The 20,619-nt window shown below is 42.7% G+C and overlaps 1 protein-coding gene across 3 annotated transcripts in view; it reads left to right on the top strand.

Annotated features, from left to right (window-relative positions):
* The first annotated feature begins 2,832 nt into the window (after nucleotides 1–2,832).
* LOC121199207 (nesprin-1-like) overlaps nucleotides 2,833–20,619 on the top strand; it is a 72,430-nt gene continuing 54,643 nt past the window's right edge. The window contains exons 1-23 of one of the 3 annotated variants that reach the window (XM_041063687.1): nucleotides 2,833–2,963; nucleotides 3,297–3,449; nucleotides 4,016–4,198; nucleotides 4,487–4,624; nucleotides 4,948–5,133; nucleotides 5,698–5,820; nucleotides 6,042–6,224; nucleotides 7,135–7,278; nucleotides 9,360–9,590; nucleotides 11,766–11,906; nucleotides 13,153–13,266; nucleotides 13,510–13,671; nucleotides 14,153–14,347; nucleotides 14,458–14,631; nucleotides 17,142–17,333; nucleotides 18,182–18,313; nucleotides 18,482–18,582; nucleotides 18,761–18,911; nucleotides 19,156–19,284; nucleotides 19,405–19,578; nucleotides 19,822–20,037; nucleotides 20,179–20,280; nucleotides 20,376–20,495. In XM_041063687.1, coding sequence (XP_040919621.1) covers nucleotides 2,853–2,963; nucleotides 3,297–3,449; nucleotides 4,016–4,198; nucleotides 4,487–4,624; nucleotides 4,948–5,133; nucleotides 5,698–5,820; nucleotides 6,042–6,224; nucleotides 7,135–7,278; nucleotides 9,360–9,590; nucleotides 11,766–11,906; nucleotides 13,153–13,266; nucleotides 13,510–13,671; nucleotides 14,153–14,347; nucleotides 14,458–14,631; nucleotides 17,142–17,333; nucleotides 18,182–18,313; nucleotides 18,482–18,582; nucleotides 18,761–18,911; nucleotides 19,156–19,284; nucleotides 19,405–19,578; nucleotides 19,822–20,037; nucleotides 20,179–20,280; nucleotides 20,376–20,495 — 3,555 coding nt within the window. In that variant the 5' untranslated portion in view covers nucleotides 2,833–2,852. Of the gene's footprint in view, nucleotides 2,964–3,296; nucleotides 3,450–4,015; nucleotides 4,199–4,486; nucleotides 4,625–4,947; nucleotides 5,134–5,697; nucleotides 5,821–6,041; nucleotides 6,225–7,134; nucleotides 7,279–8,951; nucleotides 9,591–11,765; nucleotides 11,907–13,152; nucleotides 13,267–13,509; nucleotides 13,672–14,152; nucleotides 14,348–14,457; nucleotides 14,632–17,141; nucleotides 17,334–18,181; nucleotides 18,314–18,481; nucleotides 18,583–18,760; nucleotides 18,912–19,155; nucleotides 19,285–19,404; nucleotides 19,579–19,821; nucleotides 20,038–20,178; nucleotides 20,281–20,375; nucleotides 20,496–20,619 lie in introns of those variants that run through there. The other 2 variants (XM_041063688.1, XM_041063689.1) reach the window with 2 other exon arrangements.

Below are 20,619 nucleotides of genomic sequence, written 5' to 3' on the forward strand. Positions count from 1 at the left end.
CAACATTTCTACATTCATTTTCCGCATATTACTTCACTCAGTTGTGGTTTGTGATTTGTTTAATTTTCTTAGGTGTGCAGCTTTGTGGAGCTCTTTCCAACATGAGAGAGAGACTTTGGTTGAACAGATGAATGACGCAGAGAACAAGATGGCCATGTTCACCACAGCTAAAGCAACCAGTATCCAGCAGGCAGAGGACAAGTGTCAGAGATACAAGGTGGGTTGCTGTCATACTGTACACTCAGAAAATAGCGATACTGTAGTAAAGGGTTATAATATATTTATAGAAACCGTCTTAACAGGCATGTGCTGCCTCCCTGCTGGCTGTTAGATTTAATTTCAACATTTGTTCTTGTCACAGCAGCAGATGCACATTAATATTTAAACAGTGTTTATGCATTATTCCTTGCCGCTTGTGTGTTTGTGAAGTTGAAACTTTTAGGGGAGAGTTTTGGTTTCCTAGGGTATAAATGTTTCACAAGAATGTGTTTATGAAATGACTTATTTGTCATCTTGTGTCGTCTTTTGACTGTAGTCTCTGGTGGCTCACATCGACCTGCTGGAGTTGCCTCTAAATGCTTTGAAAGAGAATGCAGCAGAGATAGATAAGATCATCTCGGAGGCCAGCAAAGGCGTCACCAGCCACACTGTGTCATCACTATGGCAACGTTGGACCAGGCTCCGCAGTGTGGCCCGAGCCCAGGAGAGGGCACTGGAGGATACTGCGAGGGAGTGGAGGAACTTCACAGAGAAGGTAAGAGAAGACAACTGCCAGCGTTTACTGATGAAGCTGTTTATACTCATCTGGCTTTTATAGCCGACGAACACACACAATTGTTCTTGCAGCAAATTTAGGTTGCAGCAACAGCTGAATACCATTTGGTGTGCTGTGATGTAACTCCAGGCTTCAGGCCAGTTGTTTCCTCCTGCCAAAACACTGTGTCATATGAAGCATTTTCCCGCCTTTTGACCTATTTTGAGTGTGAACGCTGTCAGTTCCCAAGGATTCTCACAGAGCACTGCTCCTAAAAAGGAAATGAGGTCAAACTGTAAGGAATGGTCACTTCCTCATATGTGGCACATTCCTGTTGTTCACTGGTTTTCTATGGTGCCTTTGTTCAAGTGGACATGATGTCATTCTCTGCATTTGAGCCTCTGTACTGGCATCTCTGTTTGACTCTCACAGAGAACACTGTAAACTAAAGGCAGGAGTTTGGAAGATTATTAGAGTAAAATAATCTCAGGTGAGAGCACAGGTAACTTTTTGCTCTCATAATTTTTTAAATGCCTGAAGAGGTGAAAGTATCCAGTATTTCACACTGAAATAAAATTGGGGACAAGTCAGAAAAAATAAACTTAAGAAACAACTTATCTCTTTAATCATCTTGTGGCCCTTTTGATTTATGTGTCCCAGTCCCCATTTTGAGAACCACTGTTCTCTGTGCCAGCATCAAGCTGATCCGTGACACTTTCTGCATGTTATCTCCATCAGCTGTTGCCAAGTGGAACACTCTGATACTGGAGGGAGGAATTTGTATACTTTCAACCACGTATACGAATAAAATTGCTCCACATTGCTACTAGTGGTCAGAAGCTCTACAGAGTGAACTACTCAGTCAACACACATGTACTAACCCCCTGGAGTAATATTCCACTTTCTCATGGATTATCAGTTAACTATGAACCATAAATCTGCTGCATCAGCTGAACCTGAATCCTTGTACATGCACTTCTTTGGCCCTCAGATGGAGAAGGTGCGCTCTGTGTCCAAAGACCTCCACAGTCGTGTCCCTGACAGCACGGTTGAGAAGGCCGCCACTAGGACGGCACTTCAGAGCCTTCTAGAGTACCATGACTCCTTCAGCCAGGAGGTGGAGAGGGAGCAGTCCATCCTGGCCCTGCTTAGGCAACACACCCGCAGCCTAAGAGGAGAGGAGGAAGAGAAGGAAGTGATGGAGAAAAAGACAGAGAATGGGCATGAGGAGACACCATGCCTACAAGAGATCAGAAGCATGCAGGAGCAATATGACAGGTGAGTGATGTGGTGCTGTGGCTGCTCTTGCCAACCAAAAACAGGTTTCAGCACATGGCTTTATATGAACTGAAAATGCATATTGATAGCTTTCAACAGGAGAATTGTGGTTAAACTGATCACAATGAATAATTACATAAAGACAAGGAACAAGAAACCTCTTTAGAAAACGTGGCATAGTTTAAAATACAAGATGATTCTTGTTTTAGTTTTTCAAGTTTTATTTGGGTGGGTGGATATTTTAGTTGTTTTACAGTTGTTTTATATTGATTTTTGTCTCTATACCCTCTGTTATTTTCATTATGAATAGCTGTCAAACATTTATGATAACCTTCATTTAAAAAATGAGTTTTGTGTGTGTTTGTAAGACAGTCAGTTTTATTGTATTTTATTTTCATGCAAGTTGCATATCATCATATCAAAGACAGGGACAGGACACATTTTTCATTTAGACTGAAACATTTCTAGATCATGTTCTTCCACTGTGTCTTGTCTAGTCTTGTGCTGAGGGTGCGTGCGAGCAGGGCCCAGGTACACCAGGAGTTGAGGGAAAGAGAGGAGGTCGAAAAGGAGCTGGGATTGGTCAAAGGATGGATCCAAGACACTCGTGGCTTACTGCTGAGTCCAACTGCAGACCTGGATTCATTGCTTCAAGAGCTAGAGGCAGGCCACTACACATACACACAAACACAAAATAATATATGCTATTATGTCGTGTAACAGAAAAGACAGTGATTTGCAGTGCATCATCTTATGTTGATGTTGTGCGTTTTAGACTGCACATGGTGAGGTCATCAGCAGACGTCAGAGTGTGGAGCGCATGACAGAGCTGCAGCAGTCTAAGTACCAGGACCTCCAGGCTGGTCTGCCCTCTGAGCTCAGCATGCAGCTGGCAGAGGTGACGCTCGCTCTGGGCTCCGCTGAGGACCAGGTGACCTCTCTTGGCTACAGTTTAGGATTTTATTACACATGGTAGCTTGATGAAGTATTTAGGACTGTAACCACAGGTGTTGAGTAGTTTTGTAGTCAGATACCAAAATACCCAGATGTTGACTGTATCTTGTGTGTGTTGTGTTAAGGACTTTATTGTATATATTTAATTTTTTAGTAAAAAAAAAAAAAACAAGCAATCAAGCAAATCAAAGTGTTTCCTAGTATGTAAATAGTGTATGCACCAATGTAAAGCTGGCACTCTCTTTAGCTTTGCTAAAAGGCTCATGTTGGCAGTATAGTGTGATGTGTGTATTTCTGCCCTGTGCTTTAGGTCCAGGCGAGGGAAAGGGAGGTGCAGCAGACCCGAGATGTGAAAGAGGACTTCAGCTCCCGACTCCAGGACATTGAGGCAAAGCTGAAGACCATCGCTCTGAAACTGGAAGACAAGAGTGCCGACCTGGAGGAGGCCAAAGAAGAGACTAAAGTAATCAACCAGACAGACTGACTAATTAACAAGCAATTAACCCCTGTTAAATCGGCTATTCATTTTGCAGATGTTGAGGTTAATGACTGTGTTAGAGTTGGAATGGCATGAACTGAATTCTGCCATCAACAGTGACCCACTTTTGAGAGGAGTATTCCAGATGGGAGTCTGAGCCCCTTCCCTCCTGTTCTCCTTCTTGTCGCCCCAACTTTTTTCTTCTCTCACTCCTCTGCCCATCTGCAGACCCACAAAGCTTGTGTATTTAAAGGAATAGTTTGTCTTTTTTTTTTTTTTTTTTTTTTTTTAACTATTCTGTCCACCAGCACTGCTAAACCTAACAAATTAATCACTCATCTCCTGTAAAACCACAACTTGGCACCTTTACACTTTGTATTTTTACAGATTACAGATATTTAATGAACTTCAGAGGTGCTGGTTGGCAGACTGCATTACCTTTTTAGTTTTACCTTGCTTTTAAACTCCCATTTTTTGTTAATCTTTCTCTTTTTCACTTCTCCTTTCCCCTTTCTTTTTCCCTCACCTTCTTACTCTCTTCTCCTCTCCAGACTCTTTGTGAAGAGTGTGAATCCTGTTGTCGCTCTCTGGCAGAGTTAGGAGTAGCAGTGCAGGAGTTTGGTGAGCAGAACCCTCTGCTGTGTAAGCAGCTAGGCGATGCTGTGGCCAAACTGACAGAGGTGCAGCGCAACACGACACAGCAGGTCCAGGACAGAGCCAACAGACTGAAGAAGGTCAGATGTCCATTCAGTTTACCAAAAACAAAGTCAGCTTCCCAGTGTTGTTTGTATGAATGAACAACATATATATATATATATATATATATATATATATATATATATATATATATATATATATATATATATATATATATATATATATATATATATATATATATATATATATTGTCAGGATTTTGCAGCATCAATATCAAGTGGTTCTGTTTGAGAATGGTATTCATTCATTTCCCTTATGCTTTAATTCCTCTGTTGTTTTTGCTTTGGTCTTTCACTTGTGAGCAGGCAGAAAGACAGGTGGAGGAATATCAGGGTATGAAGGTGTTCATTTTGGGCTGGACAGAAAAGGCAGAAGCTCTGGTTACTGGTAATATCATCTGGAGCTCTGCTTCCCAGCTGCAGGAGCAAATTCGAGCACATCAGGTAAGTCTTAATGAGCCACGGAGCTGGATATATGAATGGCTTTAATATATCTTAAGATTTCTGTTGTCCTGTGAAAATCTGGGTCCAGATACAGTTTATATTTATTTTTTCCACAAAAAGAAATATTACTATTTCCTGCTATTTTCTAATTAATTTGAAGATACCCCACAAATTTGCAGCTAATTAGACTGACACACTTGTTTGATTTCCAGTGAAATGTCATGTACTGTACAGTGTGTTGGCTGGACTTAATTAGTATAATTGCTTGATTAAAAAAAAAGGCTTTTCTCTTTGACTTGTAATTTATGTTCCCATGGTGACAGGCGTTGCTGCGGGAGTGCCGGGGTCTCCATGGTGACTTGGAAGCTATGGGGGAGAGGGAGGGGCAGCTGGGGGAGGTGTTGCAGATGGAGGGGTGGAGCCAGCAGGTGAAACACCTCAGCAGACGTACTGAGGAGCTGCAGCAAACTGCCAAGACTCGCCTCCAGAGTCTGCAGGATGCAGCAAAGGTAAACGACATTCACTTTCAGGCGAGCGTTACAGGAATTAGACATCAATAACACTTCACCTCAAAATCATTTTAGGGTACTGTGATCAAATTATCGTCATGAATTAAAATTCCCAAGAGCCACAGCTAATTTTATTTCATAAATCCAGACATATTGGTGCAGATCCCCTCAGGGTGAGTCCCAAGCACCAGAGACACAACCCAACAGTGCCCCCTTATGGTCATTGACTAACTATTACAACATCATGGAATGAACAGTGTTAGTTTGTGCAGCAGTAATCTGTTACACTAATCTGATTGCCATACAGCTGTTACCCAGATGATAGTCTGCTGCTGACTGTTGCCTGTGAAACTGCATGTTGGAAGTGTGTTTGCAGTTTTTGGTGGTGTAAATATCTTTAACTGGAAGCAGGTCCATATCAGCAATTATAGTTTTTTAAAATCCATTTTTACCTCCTGTGTATGGAAGCTACATTTTATGATTATGATACATATACTATAAGCTGCTCCTACTCCCGCATGTTCTTTCCTTTGATTTGTATTATCTGTCTGTGTCTGTCTTCAGGACATGTCGCGCCTGGAGGCAGAGGTAAAGAGCCTCCATGCAGCTGTAGATCAGATCCAGGTCATACTTGCCTCCCCTGACCTCAACAGGCTCAGCCTCAGAGAGCAGCTCACACAGAGACAGGTAGACACACACTTGCTTTCTATGTGTTCAGCTTTGACACAGAATTCATTCATTATTAGAGGTTCCAAGACAATATACACACACAGTGCATCCCTGCAGTTGCAGTAGGACCCACACAAGCACTTGCATCTTAAAGTAGCTTTTCTGAACACAGTATTGCTTTGTCACTCAACTAGTTATACCTCCTTACTCTCTAACATCCTCCTTCATTCCTTCATAAGCGTCTGCTGGTGGAAATGGAGGGCTTCAAGCAGCAGGTGGTGGCAGTACAGCAGTGTCAGAGCGCCCTCCGGCTACCAGAGGAGGTAGTGGCCAGTCTGCCTATCTGCCGTACAGCTCAGACACTGCAACAAGAGGCCAGCCAACTGCAGCATACCACCATCCAGCAGTGCAACATTCTGCAGGTAGAGGGCAGTCCTCATTTTACATGTTCTGTTGAATAGCAGCATTTGGAAAGGAGGAATTTCTATAATTTGTCACATATTAAGTCAAAGTTAATATAAAAAAACAGAGCTGAGAGCTATAATCCTGTTAAAGCATGAAATGACCAATGAATACAATAAAAGTAAGGTAATGAGATGTTGTGTTACATTATTTTCATCAGTCTTTGTCTGCAAATTTCTTCATTATCTGTCAAGTTACATACTGTAGACCTGAAAATCCTCAGTAGTAGTAGTAGTAGTAGTAGTAGTACAGATATACAGTAAAGTCATTTGTTTCCCTGTAAGACGAGTTATGTCTTTTTACTTTGTCCCTTGCTGAAGTGGATGCTCTGAATTCTGCTGTGGTGTCCCAACAAGCCCCCTTAGGAATGTCTGTGTTTTCTTTTACCCCCCATCAGACCAGTATTATCCTCAAATCCTTTGGTTTTTGGTTGATTTTACATCTAAGCTCATTGTAGTGAAGATTATCCATTACAGGAAGAAGCAAATGACCTTCAGAGACTATCTGGAGGACAGACACTTAAAGCATCTTAGCTTTTTTTCTCTGCAGATTTGAATGAAGTGCTCACTGTGACTGCTCATATCTGAAATAGACTGCTTGTGTACATATTCTTATCTCAAACACCATAGCCACAATATTCTGAGTGTAATTGTGGAAATGTAACATACATAAATTACAGAAGTACACATTGAGCAATATACTGTAGAAATTATTTCACTTAGATGACATCTGGTGACACTGACCTTTGACTTCCCCAGAGAGAAATGATTATTTCCCTTCATGGATCAATAACATAAATCACATTTTAAGATTATTTGACAAACGTTCCAGCTTCAGTCTTACCTTCTTGCCATGCTTCCTCTTTCCCAGGAGGCTGTGGTGCAGTATGACCAGTATGAACAGGAAGTGAAGAACCTCCAGAGACTAATAGAAGAAGCCCATCGCATCATTCAGGACCGGCCCGTCTCCACCAATAACATACAGGAACTTCAAGCTCAAATACACCATCATGAGGTGAGAGAACACACACACTGTGTCACTGAAATTTATTAAAGTATAAGTAAGTGGACACCCAAACATTGCAGTCATACTGTATGGGATTTTTGAACGTCATTCCATAGCTCCATTAATATACTGTTATAACATCATTCACTTTTTTGATAAAGTTTTGGAACCTGGCTGCAGGATTTTTCTCCCACTCAGTTATAAATAGTATCAGTGAATTTGGGCACTGATATTAGGCAATAAGGAGTTGCTCGCAGTCTGTGTTGCAGTTCATCCAAAAATTGTTCGATGGGGTCCGGCATCTGTACAGGCAAGTCATATCCGTCAAGATCAAACATTGAAAATCATTTCGAGATGGACTTAGCTTTGCCGTGTTGAAACAGGAAACTAGAAAGTGCCTTCCCCTAAACTGTCACCAGCTTGAAGATTTCCTTCAACTGAAGCAAAGGGGCTTAGCCTGAACCATGAACATCAACCCAGCTTGAGTCATTAAATACTTCCTGTACTTGTAAGAATATAAAACAGCATAAAAAAAGAAGTTGAGGCAGCAGGAAATATTCTGTATTTAAAAGTTGCTCTGAGCAACCCTAATGACTGAATTAGACCGTGCTCTAGTCATTTTAGTCATTCAGACATCAGAGCAGTTGGAGGCGACAAAAACATCAGTTCAGTATCACATTTCTTTGTTTTTGTTTTTTTGTTTGCTGTCATTTCTCAGTGTGGATGTTTTTTTCCCCCTAACGATTCAAAATGCCAACAACCGGCAATTAATTGATGTTACTATAAAACTACCAGAAATCCCAGAATAAATACCTCACATTTACACTTTCACACTTTTCACGCTGTGTTATCAAAGCAGTACTGCCGTAGAACAATTCTGGGAAAATATTGTGTTGTTGCTCAACGCATCCAACTCTTGCAAATTCCTCCTCTAACTGATGGTGCATGTAAATATAATCTGCATAGATTCCTGTTTGATGCAGTGTAGAAGATTAGAGGGTTTTCACCTGCGTTATTTAAGCATTGTTGTGCTTTCTGTAGCAGTTTTACTTTGCTGAGTAAGTGTGTTTGATCTCCCTTGTGGAGAGATGGATTGAGAAGGTGGTGGGTAGAGGCAAAGACCTGCAGAGAAACAGATCAAATCTCCCCACAGGCAAGACATTTTTTATTACATTTTAACTTTCCCTGCATGGTTTGGACAGATTTTATTTTTATCTACTCTTCCAATACTTGACAGGGAACACAAGATGGTTTTGTAGAACTTTTCTTGTTACTGTAATCTCTCCCTCGCTGCAGAGTTGCTTGGCATGGCAGTGTGTTTATGTCTGAGTTTGATCTCTAAGCCTAGCAGATAGCTGCAGCTCCACTGGCCCAGTTAGTCACATGACCTGATTATCAGTGCATTGGCCATCTGCGGGACAGAGGGAGTAGAAGGAGGAGGAGGGCTGGGTCCGGCCTGCCGGCTCATACCATAGCTGTAATTTGACACCATCTCTGTCATTCTTACCCCATAAACACTCCCTCTCTCCTTGCAGCTCTCTTTTGTTGCAAGGAATCTGCTCCCAGGATTGGTGGAGAAGGGAAGCGGCAGGCAGAGGAAGGGGGGGGTACAGGCAGTGAGATCACTTCCTGTTTTTCCTCACCATTTGTGTATGTGTATGAGAGGGAGAGTCTGAGGGATTTTGAACTATTTCTGCAAGGGTCTCGCTCTCTCTCAACCAAACATCCTGTCTGCTGGCTTCACCACTGATCTGAGTCACCCGCCTCTGTGCTGCTCTGATTGGCTCAGAGATACAGAGGAGAGCGAGACAGAGAAAAGAGAGAGAGAGAGAGAGTGAGGCAGCACTGTTCTCTTTCTACGCTTACACACCGTGAACCTAAAAGCGAGAGACCGGGGAGAGAAGAGAATGCGTCTGCTCCGCTTACTCCTCTCATGCCGGCACCACATTCAGCGCTGAACCAGCTCAGCCTCCCCCTTTCCTCTGGATCTAATTAAACCAGGAACTAGTAATCTTTCATTGTGGACTGAACCACACTTTCCTGACCCTGGGGCCGGTGGTGTTTTATGTTTGGGGGGGATGTTTTGACAGGAGCTGGCCCAGAAGATCCGTGGCTACCAGGAGCAGATCGCCTCGCTCCATTCCAAGTGTAAGATGCTGACGGTGAAAGCCAAACACGCCACCATGCTGCTGACGGTCAGTGAGGTGGAGGGCCTGTCGGACGGCATGGATGAGCTGAGTGATGAGGAGCTGCCCAGTGCTGTGGCAACTGCCACCACCACCGCCACCAAGCAGCTTCCAACACACCCCTCTGTCGTCATGGTGAGTGGCAAAGCCTTTTTTGGACACACACACAGTCACACAGAGACTCACACTTGCACATACTTCACGGCTGTATGCCGCCTGCCTGGCCCAGAGCATATTTGTGTGTATGTGTGTGTTTGCATGTGTAGCCTCTATCTCTCTTTCTGTCCAGATCACTGGTTCTCATATTGGAATACAGGGATCCCCATGGGTCCTTTTAGGGTTTCTAGAGGGTGTATACAGTTCATTTCACAATAATGTAATTAGGTTAAAGTTATCCCAAATTAGAGGTTGTCTGACGGTGGCAGTTATAATTAAAAGTTTAACTTATTTCCCCAGCAACATTGTGTAAAGTTATACCAGTACAGTCCCATTCCAAGTTAGCAACAAAATAATAATTCTCCACTATGTGGGCCCCTGGGATGGCATTTTGCCTAAACTGGCATGCAGGGCCTCATGCACATCTACTCAGTGGTCCATAATAGGTAAACATAAAAGAATTCCAGGTTCCATTGTTATCCTGTTTCTCTGCTTCTCTTTCTTTCTGTAACCGACTTTTGTATTGCCCAAAAATAACAAGCTTTTTTCTCATCTTCTGTTCACCTCAAGTGTTACTATTCTGGCAGTCTCCTCCTGTGTATTACTGCAGTGATACTGTGCTGTGTCACTTTTTTTTGCTTCATATTGGCCTGAATCTGTCTGCCTGCTGCTATACTGTGTCATCCTTGGCTTGATCATTCATTTTTCTTCAGCGTTCTCACCAAAGTAACCGTCTGACTGTCGTCTCTTCCTTCGCCTTTCTGTGGCTCTCTGGCTGATTCAGATTTCTTCAGTTTCTTACCCTGTTTTTGCTGCTTGTGGTGTTTTCAGTCTCAGCAGGCCAGGAAACAGGATATTACTGCATGTGTGTGTGTGTGTGTGTTTGTGTATGAGAGGAGTGTGATAAGAATGTGTGTATGGTATAAATAGGTTGCTGGCACTGCTGATATCCTTAATTTGTTATTGTTCAGGATAGTTAGTGTAGTGACAGTACTCGGTTTCTCACTAAGGTCATTCTGTAGAGCCACTGAGTTTCACACACATGCCGGTATGTTTATGCTCTTTGTTGCATTGCATTGCATCATAAAGCCCGGGAAAAAGTCCTGCGAATTTAGCAAGGTCCCCCAGTCGGTCGGCCCAGTTGTGCATTAACTGCCAAAAAGCCGCCCAGTAGGCCTTGGCTCACATTTCAGCACTGCCTCTCTACTGAAGCATGCAGACACACAGACAACTGTGCTACTTCTATGACAGCTGCTGCAGCTGTATTCACTAGCCCCAGTCTCTGTTAGCTACGCTATGCTTTAGTTGTGCATTGTATAAGTTTGGTTTTGATTCTCCTGGGGATTTCCATTTGACTTCTTCCTCTTACTGTTAATCTACAGGTTTTTCTTACTCTTACGTACATACTCTCACTTACATACCTGTAATGTCATATTTAATTGTGCTTATGCATCAGACTGTATGAGTGGTTTGTTTGTAATTCTTAAAGAGGTCTATTTGAGGTAAAACATAGCTTGAATATCTAAGAAAAGATTCAGGCTTGTCTGTGTGATACTGTCTGGATGCCACTTACTTACTTAGGGAAATGTGTCTGTAATGGAAAGGAAATTGTTGTGGTTCTGAAACTTTAACTGTAAAGTTTGCATGAGTATGTGTGTGGTGTGAGCAATCACTGCCTGTGTCACACTGTATGTGTGATTTTGACTTCCTGATAAAGGTCATTCCTTTCCCCTGATGTATCCTATAAAAAATCTTAGTGGCTCATTCATTGCCAGTGGAATCCACTTTGTCCTTTAGCACAGAGCAATGCTACACTGAATTATGCCTCTTTAAAGCTGTGCTATGGCAGAGTGTGTGCTATGGTTGCAGCATTTTATGCCAGTGGCAGTAATGTGATCTAATGTGTCTCCTTTCCGTGTTATTTGATTACTCACTGTCTAATTAATCAGCAGTGTGCTCACTGTCATTTGCCTAACCTGCACTCCCCCATTAATTTATTTGCACTCTCTTCTTTTCTCTCTTCATTTTTCTCTCTCTCTCTCTGTCTCCTCTCTCCTTTTATCTGCCTGTTTTCTGTTCGGTCGCCCTCCTCCTTTTTCCTCCACCTGCTTCTTTGATGTGTGTGTTTGATGTGCGGCGTGTATGTGTGGTCAGATGACAGCCGGCCGCTGCCACACACTCCTCTCCCCTGTGACGGAGGAGTCAGGGGAGGAGGGTACCAACAGCGAGGTCTCCTCTCCCCCTGCCTGCCGCTCCCCCTCCCCAGGGGCTAATGCTGATCCTCCTCTTAACCAGGTACTGCCAACCCCTCCAGCATTACCTGACCTGGCCACCTGCCTCACCACCACTGTCCATTTTGCATGTTACACCTAAAATTCACTGTCTAACATTGCAAAAAAAAAAACAAAAACGTCCACCTCAACCTTGTGGCAAAAAATGTCTGTCTTAATAAGTCACTCAACCAGGTATTTAGTCTTAAATGCTGCCATTGGCATGGCATTATTTTCTATGTTCTATTGTAAATGATGGCAAGATACAGGTGACATTACTGGGTTCAAGTGGAGGTATTTAAGATCAAAGAAACAAGTGACCCAGCATCTGGATTTGTCAGAATCATTGTTATAATTTTTAAAAAATAAATATAAGATAAATAAAAGACTGGCTATGAGACTAAATAACTTGTAAAGATGGACATGCAAACGTTGCCACCCAATCCCATCCCATCACCACCACCTGATTCCCACCACCAAACCATGACCTCCCCATCACCATCACTATCAACACAATGGATGTTTGAAACAGGAGAGTTGCTATGCTGTCCCCTGCTTCCCCGCTTTATCAGCATTATGTTTGCAGATTTACTTTGCTGAAGACAACTTGTTCGCCACTTGCTTTTTCGCTGAGATCAGAATGAGTGTGTATCATTTTCTTAACATAGCTAAGTTAGCATAAAGTAGCTTTACTGTGTAATGGATCACTTAGAATGATGCAGTGGTTTAACAACAGCACTTGGGTCTGGGAGGAACACCAAAGGTCATGGTATTATTGTGAAATCTAAACACAGTCCTTCTGTCTTGTGATGTGCCAGTGAGCTAAAAGAAGACAAAAATCAATAAGGTCAAAGGTATGTGGGGCAGCTGGAAAGTGATGGAAGGAAAACATCATGGGAGTAAACTGATCTCATGGGACCATAAGCACATAACCATATTCTGCTGTGAAAACATCCACAAATGACAAAACATAACCATTAACTAAGTGACGTGTGGCCTTGTGAATTTCAATTAAAGAGTTAGAACAGATTGAGTCATTGTTTTGTTTTAGTAAGTAGTCCATGTATATACAGTACTGTAATGTATGTACAGCAGATGTGGGCTTACTACTTGCTTCAATTGAATTTCATTGTTGACAGTATGTTTGAGGACATAAGGACATATCAGAACCAGCACACCTCCTCAGTCAACATAAAAAATATGGCAAGCATATACCGTACATACATTCGTACACTAATGAAGTCCACTCTGACTGTGTTGTTGCGTCACAGGGTCGAGGCACCTTAAGCCGGGCCCCCCTCCAGGAGCTGTATGACCCGTCCTTGGAGACCAGTGCTGCTAACCTGGATGACCTGCAGAGATCCTGGGAAACACTCAAGAATGTGGTACGTCACATCATCAGCTAAAATTAAATAATTTAAATCAAATTTAAAATCACTGTTAAGCTATGTTTCCCCTATTCCACACAGTAGATACATTATACCATATCTAGAAAATTTCCTTTAACATATAAAAAGGTAGAACTGGGCCAGTTAAATAAAAGCTGCTCCAGTGATATATTTTTAATTTAAAGCACACTTTCTGATTATTTTTCATATAAATGAACTGTTGCTCCTCTCCTGCCACAGATCAGCGAGAAGCAGAAGAGTCTGTATGAGGCTCTGGAGCGGCAGCAGCACTATCAGGAGTCCCTCCAGTCCATTTCCACCAAGATGGAGTCCATTGAGGGGGCGCTCAATGAGGGCCTGGAGCCCAACAAGACCCCCGAGAGCCAGATGGCTGCACACCAGGTGAGAGAGGCACCGGGAACAGAGAGGTTTCGAGATATTTGAAAGTTGTGTTCATATGTGACGGCGAGAGACAGAGGAGTGGAGTGCAGTAAAGTAGTCTTAAGTAGTAAATTGTAAGGCAGATAGGAGACATCTCTCGGGGAAAAGATAAAAATGACAAAAAGAAGCCTGCTCAGGGAGAACAGAGAATGATTGAGGGGTTTAATATTGCACCAGCCTGTGCAATGGTTGCACAGACTGCATGGCACTGTTCTCCGTTGCTATGCCAACTTCACAGCGACGGCCGATACAGTTCCTTTTTGTAGCACTACTGTCAGGCAGTTTGGACAAACCCTCTATTGCCACTCTCTCGCCATCTTCTTTTCTGTCTCTTCTTCCTCTCCTTCAACAATTTCCATCTTCTTCCAGTCATTTTTTTTTTTTTAGTCCATTCTCCATATTTCACCTCTCACTTTTTTCTGATCTCTGTTTCTCTGTCTAGGCTCTGATGGATGAGATCCTGATGCTGCAGGATGAAATTGGCGACTTACAGACATGTTTTTCTGAGGAGCTGGCAGACAGTGACAGCGATGGGGAGGCTGGTGACCAACTGGCACTGCAGTCCACTCTTACTGTACTGGGAGAGAGGATGGCCACCATTCGAATGAAGGCTTCGGGAAAACGGCAGCTGCTGGAAGTGGGTGCTAGGACACTAGAAAAGATCATACACACTTTTATTTCTTACCTTTTGTTTCTGTACACCCATGAATACCAGTGATATCCAACATTTCACATTGACCACTGCAGGAGAAACTAAGCGAACAGCTAGAGGAGCAACGACAGGAACAGGCACTGCAGCGTTACCACAGCGAGGCTGAAGAGCTCGACCACTGGCTGCTCAGCACTCGCGCTACTCTCAGCTCTGCACTTCAGCCCCAAAACGAAGACATGGACATGGAGGAGCAGCTCATTGACTGTCAGGTGAGACTAATGCTTTTTGATACCTTCAGAGGCAGGATCAACTGCCTCTGAAGGCAAACCGAAAGATTTTGAACTTGGGGGGTTTTTTTTAGATTCTCTAGGATGACAAATTTGTCCTTGGTAGATGGCAGCTTGTTGCTCTGATATGCTCTGATATGTGCAGATATCTGTGCAGATATCTGCACATATCAGAGTCAGTGAAGGGAAACTTTTGAAATCCTGCTTCTTCCCCAGGCTCAGTATGAAAGTCTGTATGCTATTGTTTTATCAAAGTATCTGGCTGCTTCACTGTTCCAGAAATAGAGCCTATCCTTGGATTCATTCCCTTGGCATTATATCACTGCTACTATTTTAGTCATGTATAAAGTTCATCCTCAAAAACCAGGAGAAATTTAACTGAGTATGGGACCCTTTCAAACACAGCACAATAGAGGCCCTAATGGCACTAATATCCACAAACAATAAATTGACACTTTTTTTTTAGGATAAGGACAATGGGATTAGGATTAGGGTCTGACCCTCTATCCCTCTGTAATCGCCCTCCTCACTGGGTCCTCAAACATTCTTCCACCTGCCTAAGTTTTTTTACCTCACTCCTCCTGTTTCTATGGTAACATCACATTTATCTGTGGGGTAATCAGGATCTATGTGATCTAAGTGGTGGCAGTGGTCACTTATCCACAATCATGTGCCTTTGTAAAGGCTTTATTCAGGTCTTTGAAGTAGTGAATAATATTCCTATTTCAGTGATTTTGATCACAAACCAACATCTGAGAAAAGAGATTATATAAATAAATGTTTAAACATCCATCATGTGATACACTGTAATTGGTCTCTCAACGGTAATAATGCTAGCTCTGAGGCTCAGGCAAAGGAAATCAGAGTTTAAAGTGTGTGTGTGTTTGGAGCAGCTGGGATGAAGTAAGCTGATTAAAGCTCACATATGGCTCCTGTCAAGCTCAGGACTAAAGGTCCGGCCCGTATAGATTCTCATCTTCAGGGGGTAAAAACTATCTGCATGCGTGGATTATTACGGTATAGATACACTGGAAAGGGCAAGATGTGAGAAATTATATGAGGTCAGGGAGATGAGGTGAGAGAAAGGGAAGAAGCTGATATGGAGTTATTCAGGCAGAGAGAGAGCTGTGAAAATCCAGGAATTAAAAGCAAAGGAAGAGTATGAAACATAAAAGGCTTTGGTAGAATAACGATTAAAAATAAATTTTCATTTAAATGTTGTTTCAGATGAATGTGGTTCCTGCACTAGGATAGTTAACATAGTAGTTGTGGTTAGGATAGTAGGAATATTTGCACACTTCAAATTGTGTGGCTGATTTAAGTTTGTTAGCTGTTAACTATTCACTAATAGGCACAGTCTGTCCATTTAAACACTACAACGAAATCACTATGCTAAACAGCTCAGAAACTACTTAAGAACAGTCTATCATGCATCAGCACTTAATCAAATACATTTCTGAGCCTAAACCTTTGGGAACACATTGTGTGTCGTAAATAGCAAACTCCACCTATTGCTAAGTTGTTTCAGTCAAAGCAAAACTTAAAAAACTTAATTTGATCCTGGGCCAAAAGAGATGAACAGACATTTTTGAAGTGAACTTAGAATGCCCTCAATAGGCTTTCTGTGGAAAGAAAGTGTAGAGACAACAGTTTCTCCACCTTCCCACCAAACGACACAGTGACAACTCTGAATAGAAGGAAAAGAGTTATATGAGGCTCTCTGCATTGTTGTGGAAAGTTCTCTGTGGAGAATTACCAAGGGCCCTCGTAGCCCTATGTGAATAATGGGAATACAACCTCAATCCCCCTCTTTTCCACCTCCCATACAATTCAGTTACTTTTCACACACAGGCTGGACAAAGACATAGAGGCTCCCTTTTTACTCCTGTTTCTGTTCTAAAGCACTGTAGAAGGAGTGTGAGCAAAGTCTGCTGAAAAGGATTTGAGGGGAAACATATAGTAAGGTTGACAACGAGTCTTGAGAACTGATGAAATAACCACCCGCAATACTGTTCAGCCTCAGACCAGCACAGCTTTCCATCCATTATTCAGTGTAAACCATGTTATTAAAATAACAAAAGATGCCCATCTGGAACACTGGACAAATCAAATCAAAACTCAAAACAAATGTAATTGATATCTGGCCCTAAACCATGAATACATATCAGCAGAGTATCTATTTACTGTTAGAGAGACAAAACAGAGACACATCCTGACCAAATACAGACTCAGTGACCACAGTCTAACCACAGAGGAAGGACAACACAAGTCCCATATTTAAAGTAAAATCATATTCAATCCAAGAGTGATTTAAATTATTTTTTCCTTATAAGTGACTCCTCAGGCAGGTTACTGCAAGCAGTTAGAACTATGATGACTTAAGATTTTCGATTTGTTTATTATCAACTCAAAATGAAATTGAAAGTGATTTGAAAAGGTTTACTGTTAAGATAAAAAAAAACTGAGTCTGCATTATGTTCCTGCCTTTCCAGAACATGCTGTTTGAGATCGAGCAGAAGGTGTCGTATCTGTCCGAGCTGTCCGTCCACAGTGAGAGTTTGCTGTTGGAGGGCCGGGCCGAGACCAAGGGAGAGGCGGAGCAGCTCACCCTCAAACTGCGCTCCCTCAAAGACAGCCTTCTCGAGCTGCAGCAGATGCTGCAGGACAAACAGGTTGACATACAGGTAACATCAGGTCATGTGTGTTTTGCGTCTCTGTCTGTGTTCCTGTCCTCTCCTGTCCCCTGCCTTCAGTTCCCTTCCCCTCCACATTCCCATGTTTTCCATTTCCCAGCTTTTCCTTCCTGCCTGCCTCTTTGTCATTTTTGTTGTGCTGTGCTGCATTACGTTGCATTGGTTGCACCATCAATGGTAGTATTGTGCAAACACTAAAGGTCATGGCATGCTCCTTCATAAAAGTCCACTGTTTTCCACTATGGAGCAACAAGAGCCTGTGTGTCTCACAATGGGCCCTTAAACACCGGACAAAAGGGTGCTACCTCATCAGATGCTACCACTGAATATACTGCATCAGGTGTGTTTCTGATGACACAGCATTTTGAACTTTTTCCTTTGTGGTTCATGTCCCATTTGAGAAAAAATTTGAGAAAAAAAATTCCCTGAAAGGAAGTCCATTGTATTGAGTTTCAGGCCCAGTCAACATGCTCTTTTAACAAGTAGTGACATTCCTAAGCCATTAAATCATTCTACAATGCAAGGAAGCAACAGTCACCGTCTGGGCCAATGGGGAATGCTGGCAGCAATCTCAAAATGATAAATGTTATTTTAATTTAATATAATAATTTCTTCTGGCATAGTTGACATCTCAGCCAGACTTCAATCATCATAAAGTAAAAATAGTTTATATATGTACCACACTGAGACAGAACTGCTGCTGTGTTCCCTACTCTTCTCTTCACAAACTGGCAAACTTTATCGCGTCTTCTTCAGAAAAAATTCAAAATTCTGTCTGTTTCTCTCTTTTTAAGGCTTTTGAGTGTTAAGTGTTCAAGTCCTGCTGTCTTTTTTTCCAGGGTTCATTACAGGAGCAGGAGGACAGTGAGCCAGACTCATCTCTGTCCCAGAGTCCTAATGTCCAGGATTGGCTGTCTCAGGCCCGTTCAACACGCACACAGCAACACCACAGCAACCTGCTTCGACAGAGGGTAAGAGGAAGCTGAAATCTAATATGCCTCTCATAGTAATGGGCGTCTCTGCTTTTGATTGCCTGGAGTACCATTTGCCTGTCATTTTCAGACTAAGTCAGTTTAAATAGTAGTAGTGCTGTTGTGCAAAATAAGTGCATTCTTATACATATACTGCATATTTTCTAGGAGCTGCAGGAGCAAGTAGCTAAACAGAGGAAGCTGCTCCAGTCTGTAGCAAGTGTCGGGGAAGAGTTACTCAGCCAACAGACCACACCCAACGGGGACAGGTACTTCTTCTCCTGTCTTTAGTCTTCTCACCCTTAATTTGTGATCCCTTCCACAGACTGAGCAAACATTACAAAAAGCTGTGTAAACATCTAATTACATGGGAACTTGCTGGTAAAGCAACAGTCCTGGGACCAGATATCAGTCTGTTATGATAACACACCCCTCTCCCTCCTACAGTGAGGTGTCCATCCCAGGGGGAGTGTTGCTGGAAACAGAGAGGTTGTCTCCTTTGGACCAACTGAGACAGCGCTGGGAAAACCTGAATAAAGATCAGAGCACCAAGCTGCAGCTCTCCCTCAGCTCCCTGGAACAGGACCAACTTAGCCCGGTACAGATGCCATGCGCACTATGCATTTATAGATTTATGATTTTCCTCATTAAATTTTGTTTTTCTAATTGTGACATTGTGTTTTATTTGACCTACATTTTGACTTGTCTAAAAACGTATGACCTGAGGCTGTAGTGCATTCTGTTCCTACTTTTTCTTCTTCTCATGTAATTTAACACTTTCATTGTCATGTTTCTTGCCTGATTTACCATCATATGTCTCATATGTCTCATCTTGTGTGCAGGTTCTCCACCGGTCCCGTCTCTCCAGTCCCAGTATGGTGTTTCGAGGTGAGTCTGGCAGCCAGGACTCTCACTCTCCGAGAGCTTTGTTCGAGGCCTGCAGCCAGACTCTGGAAAGAATTGCCCAAGAGGTGACAGCAAATTTTAATCCTTCTTTGTTCATAGTTTTCCAGGTAGGCTACTGCTGTGTCTTTTAATCAAGAATGTCTCTCTGACAGCTTTCAATAAATATAATTTGCTTCTCCTCACAGGCAGCGGGTGGTGACAGTAAACAGGCAGTGTCTTTCAGAGGGGTGACAGTCCAGCAGGACCTGTATGCTGCAGTTTCAGCAGCCTCATCCTGGCTGGATGCTGCTGAGAATCAGCTGCTCTCTGGTCCCGTGCTACTGTCTGAGGATACAGAGACACAACTCACAAATCTAGAGGTGAGCGGTGATCACTTTTCTTTGCCCTTACAGAACTATAAAACTAACACATAAATCACTTCAGAAAGGGAATAACATAAGTATGTTTTACCAATAGCAATAGTTTTCTAGAATGAACTAAACTTTTATTGTAGTAACAATGCTAACAGGGGTTGGTAGACACAGAGACATAAGCAGACAACACAACTGATATGCTTCTACTCGACCGAATACACTGTTACTGACCCCAACTCTTGTTTTCAGGGTCTGAGTAAACAGCTGAAGGGGATGACCAGGGAGGTGAACCAGTGCAGAGATCTGCTGGGTGGAGGAGCAGGCCGGCTGTGTGGAGGAGATGAGCAAGCTCTGATGGAGGACACCCTGGAGGGCCTGCAGGAGAGGATGGGCCTGCTAGACTCCACCCTGGAGCAGCTCTGCGATGGCATGAGGGACCGGCTGCAGGAACACTCGACTTTCCAGGTGTTAAAGCTAGACTGTTGCACCACAAGTCTGATTTTGATTAAGCTTGAGACACATCTTGTTAATGATAGGTCCTCCTGCATCACTGAGGGGAGTCCATTTTGTCTTACCTCCTAACATTGCTTTTATTGTCCTTGACAGAATGAACTGAGGATGCTGTTCACAGCTCTGAGTGAAAGTAAACACCAGCTGCTGCAAAAGATGGCTGGAACTGCAGACAGACCTGCATCTAAACAGATAGAGGTATGACACCGACTGAGAGCAAATACACAAAAATTAAACATGTATCTAAGAAGCTTAAAAGGACTCCTTCCACTGAATATGTTTCTCTTTTGTAGGCATTATCAGAAGTGGAGGACAGTCTGAGGGAGTTTGAGCAGAGAGTGACGGAGCTGAAGACCAGAGCAGAAGGACTCCAATCTGAACAAGTCTCCAATCAGGAACTACTAAAACTACAGGTAATATCCTATTCACTGTAGAGCTCATTTCTTCTTCTCTTACACTGTAGTCATAACCAGTGGGGTGCTTGGTGTCCCAAGGGTCAAAACCTCCCAACACAATTATACTTAATGCCTGACATAT

The sequence above is a fragment of the Toxotes jaculatrix genome, chromosome 19 (assembly GCF_017976425.1).
Source record: "Toxotes jaculatrix isolate fToxJac2 chromosome 19, fToxJac2.pri, whole genome shotgun sequence".
Classification (NCBI taxonomy): Eukaryota; Metazoa; Chordata; class Actinopteri; family Toxotidae; genus Toxotes; species Toxotes jaculatrix.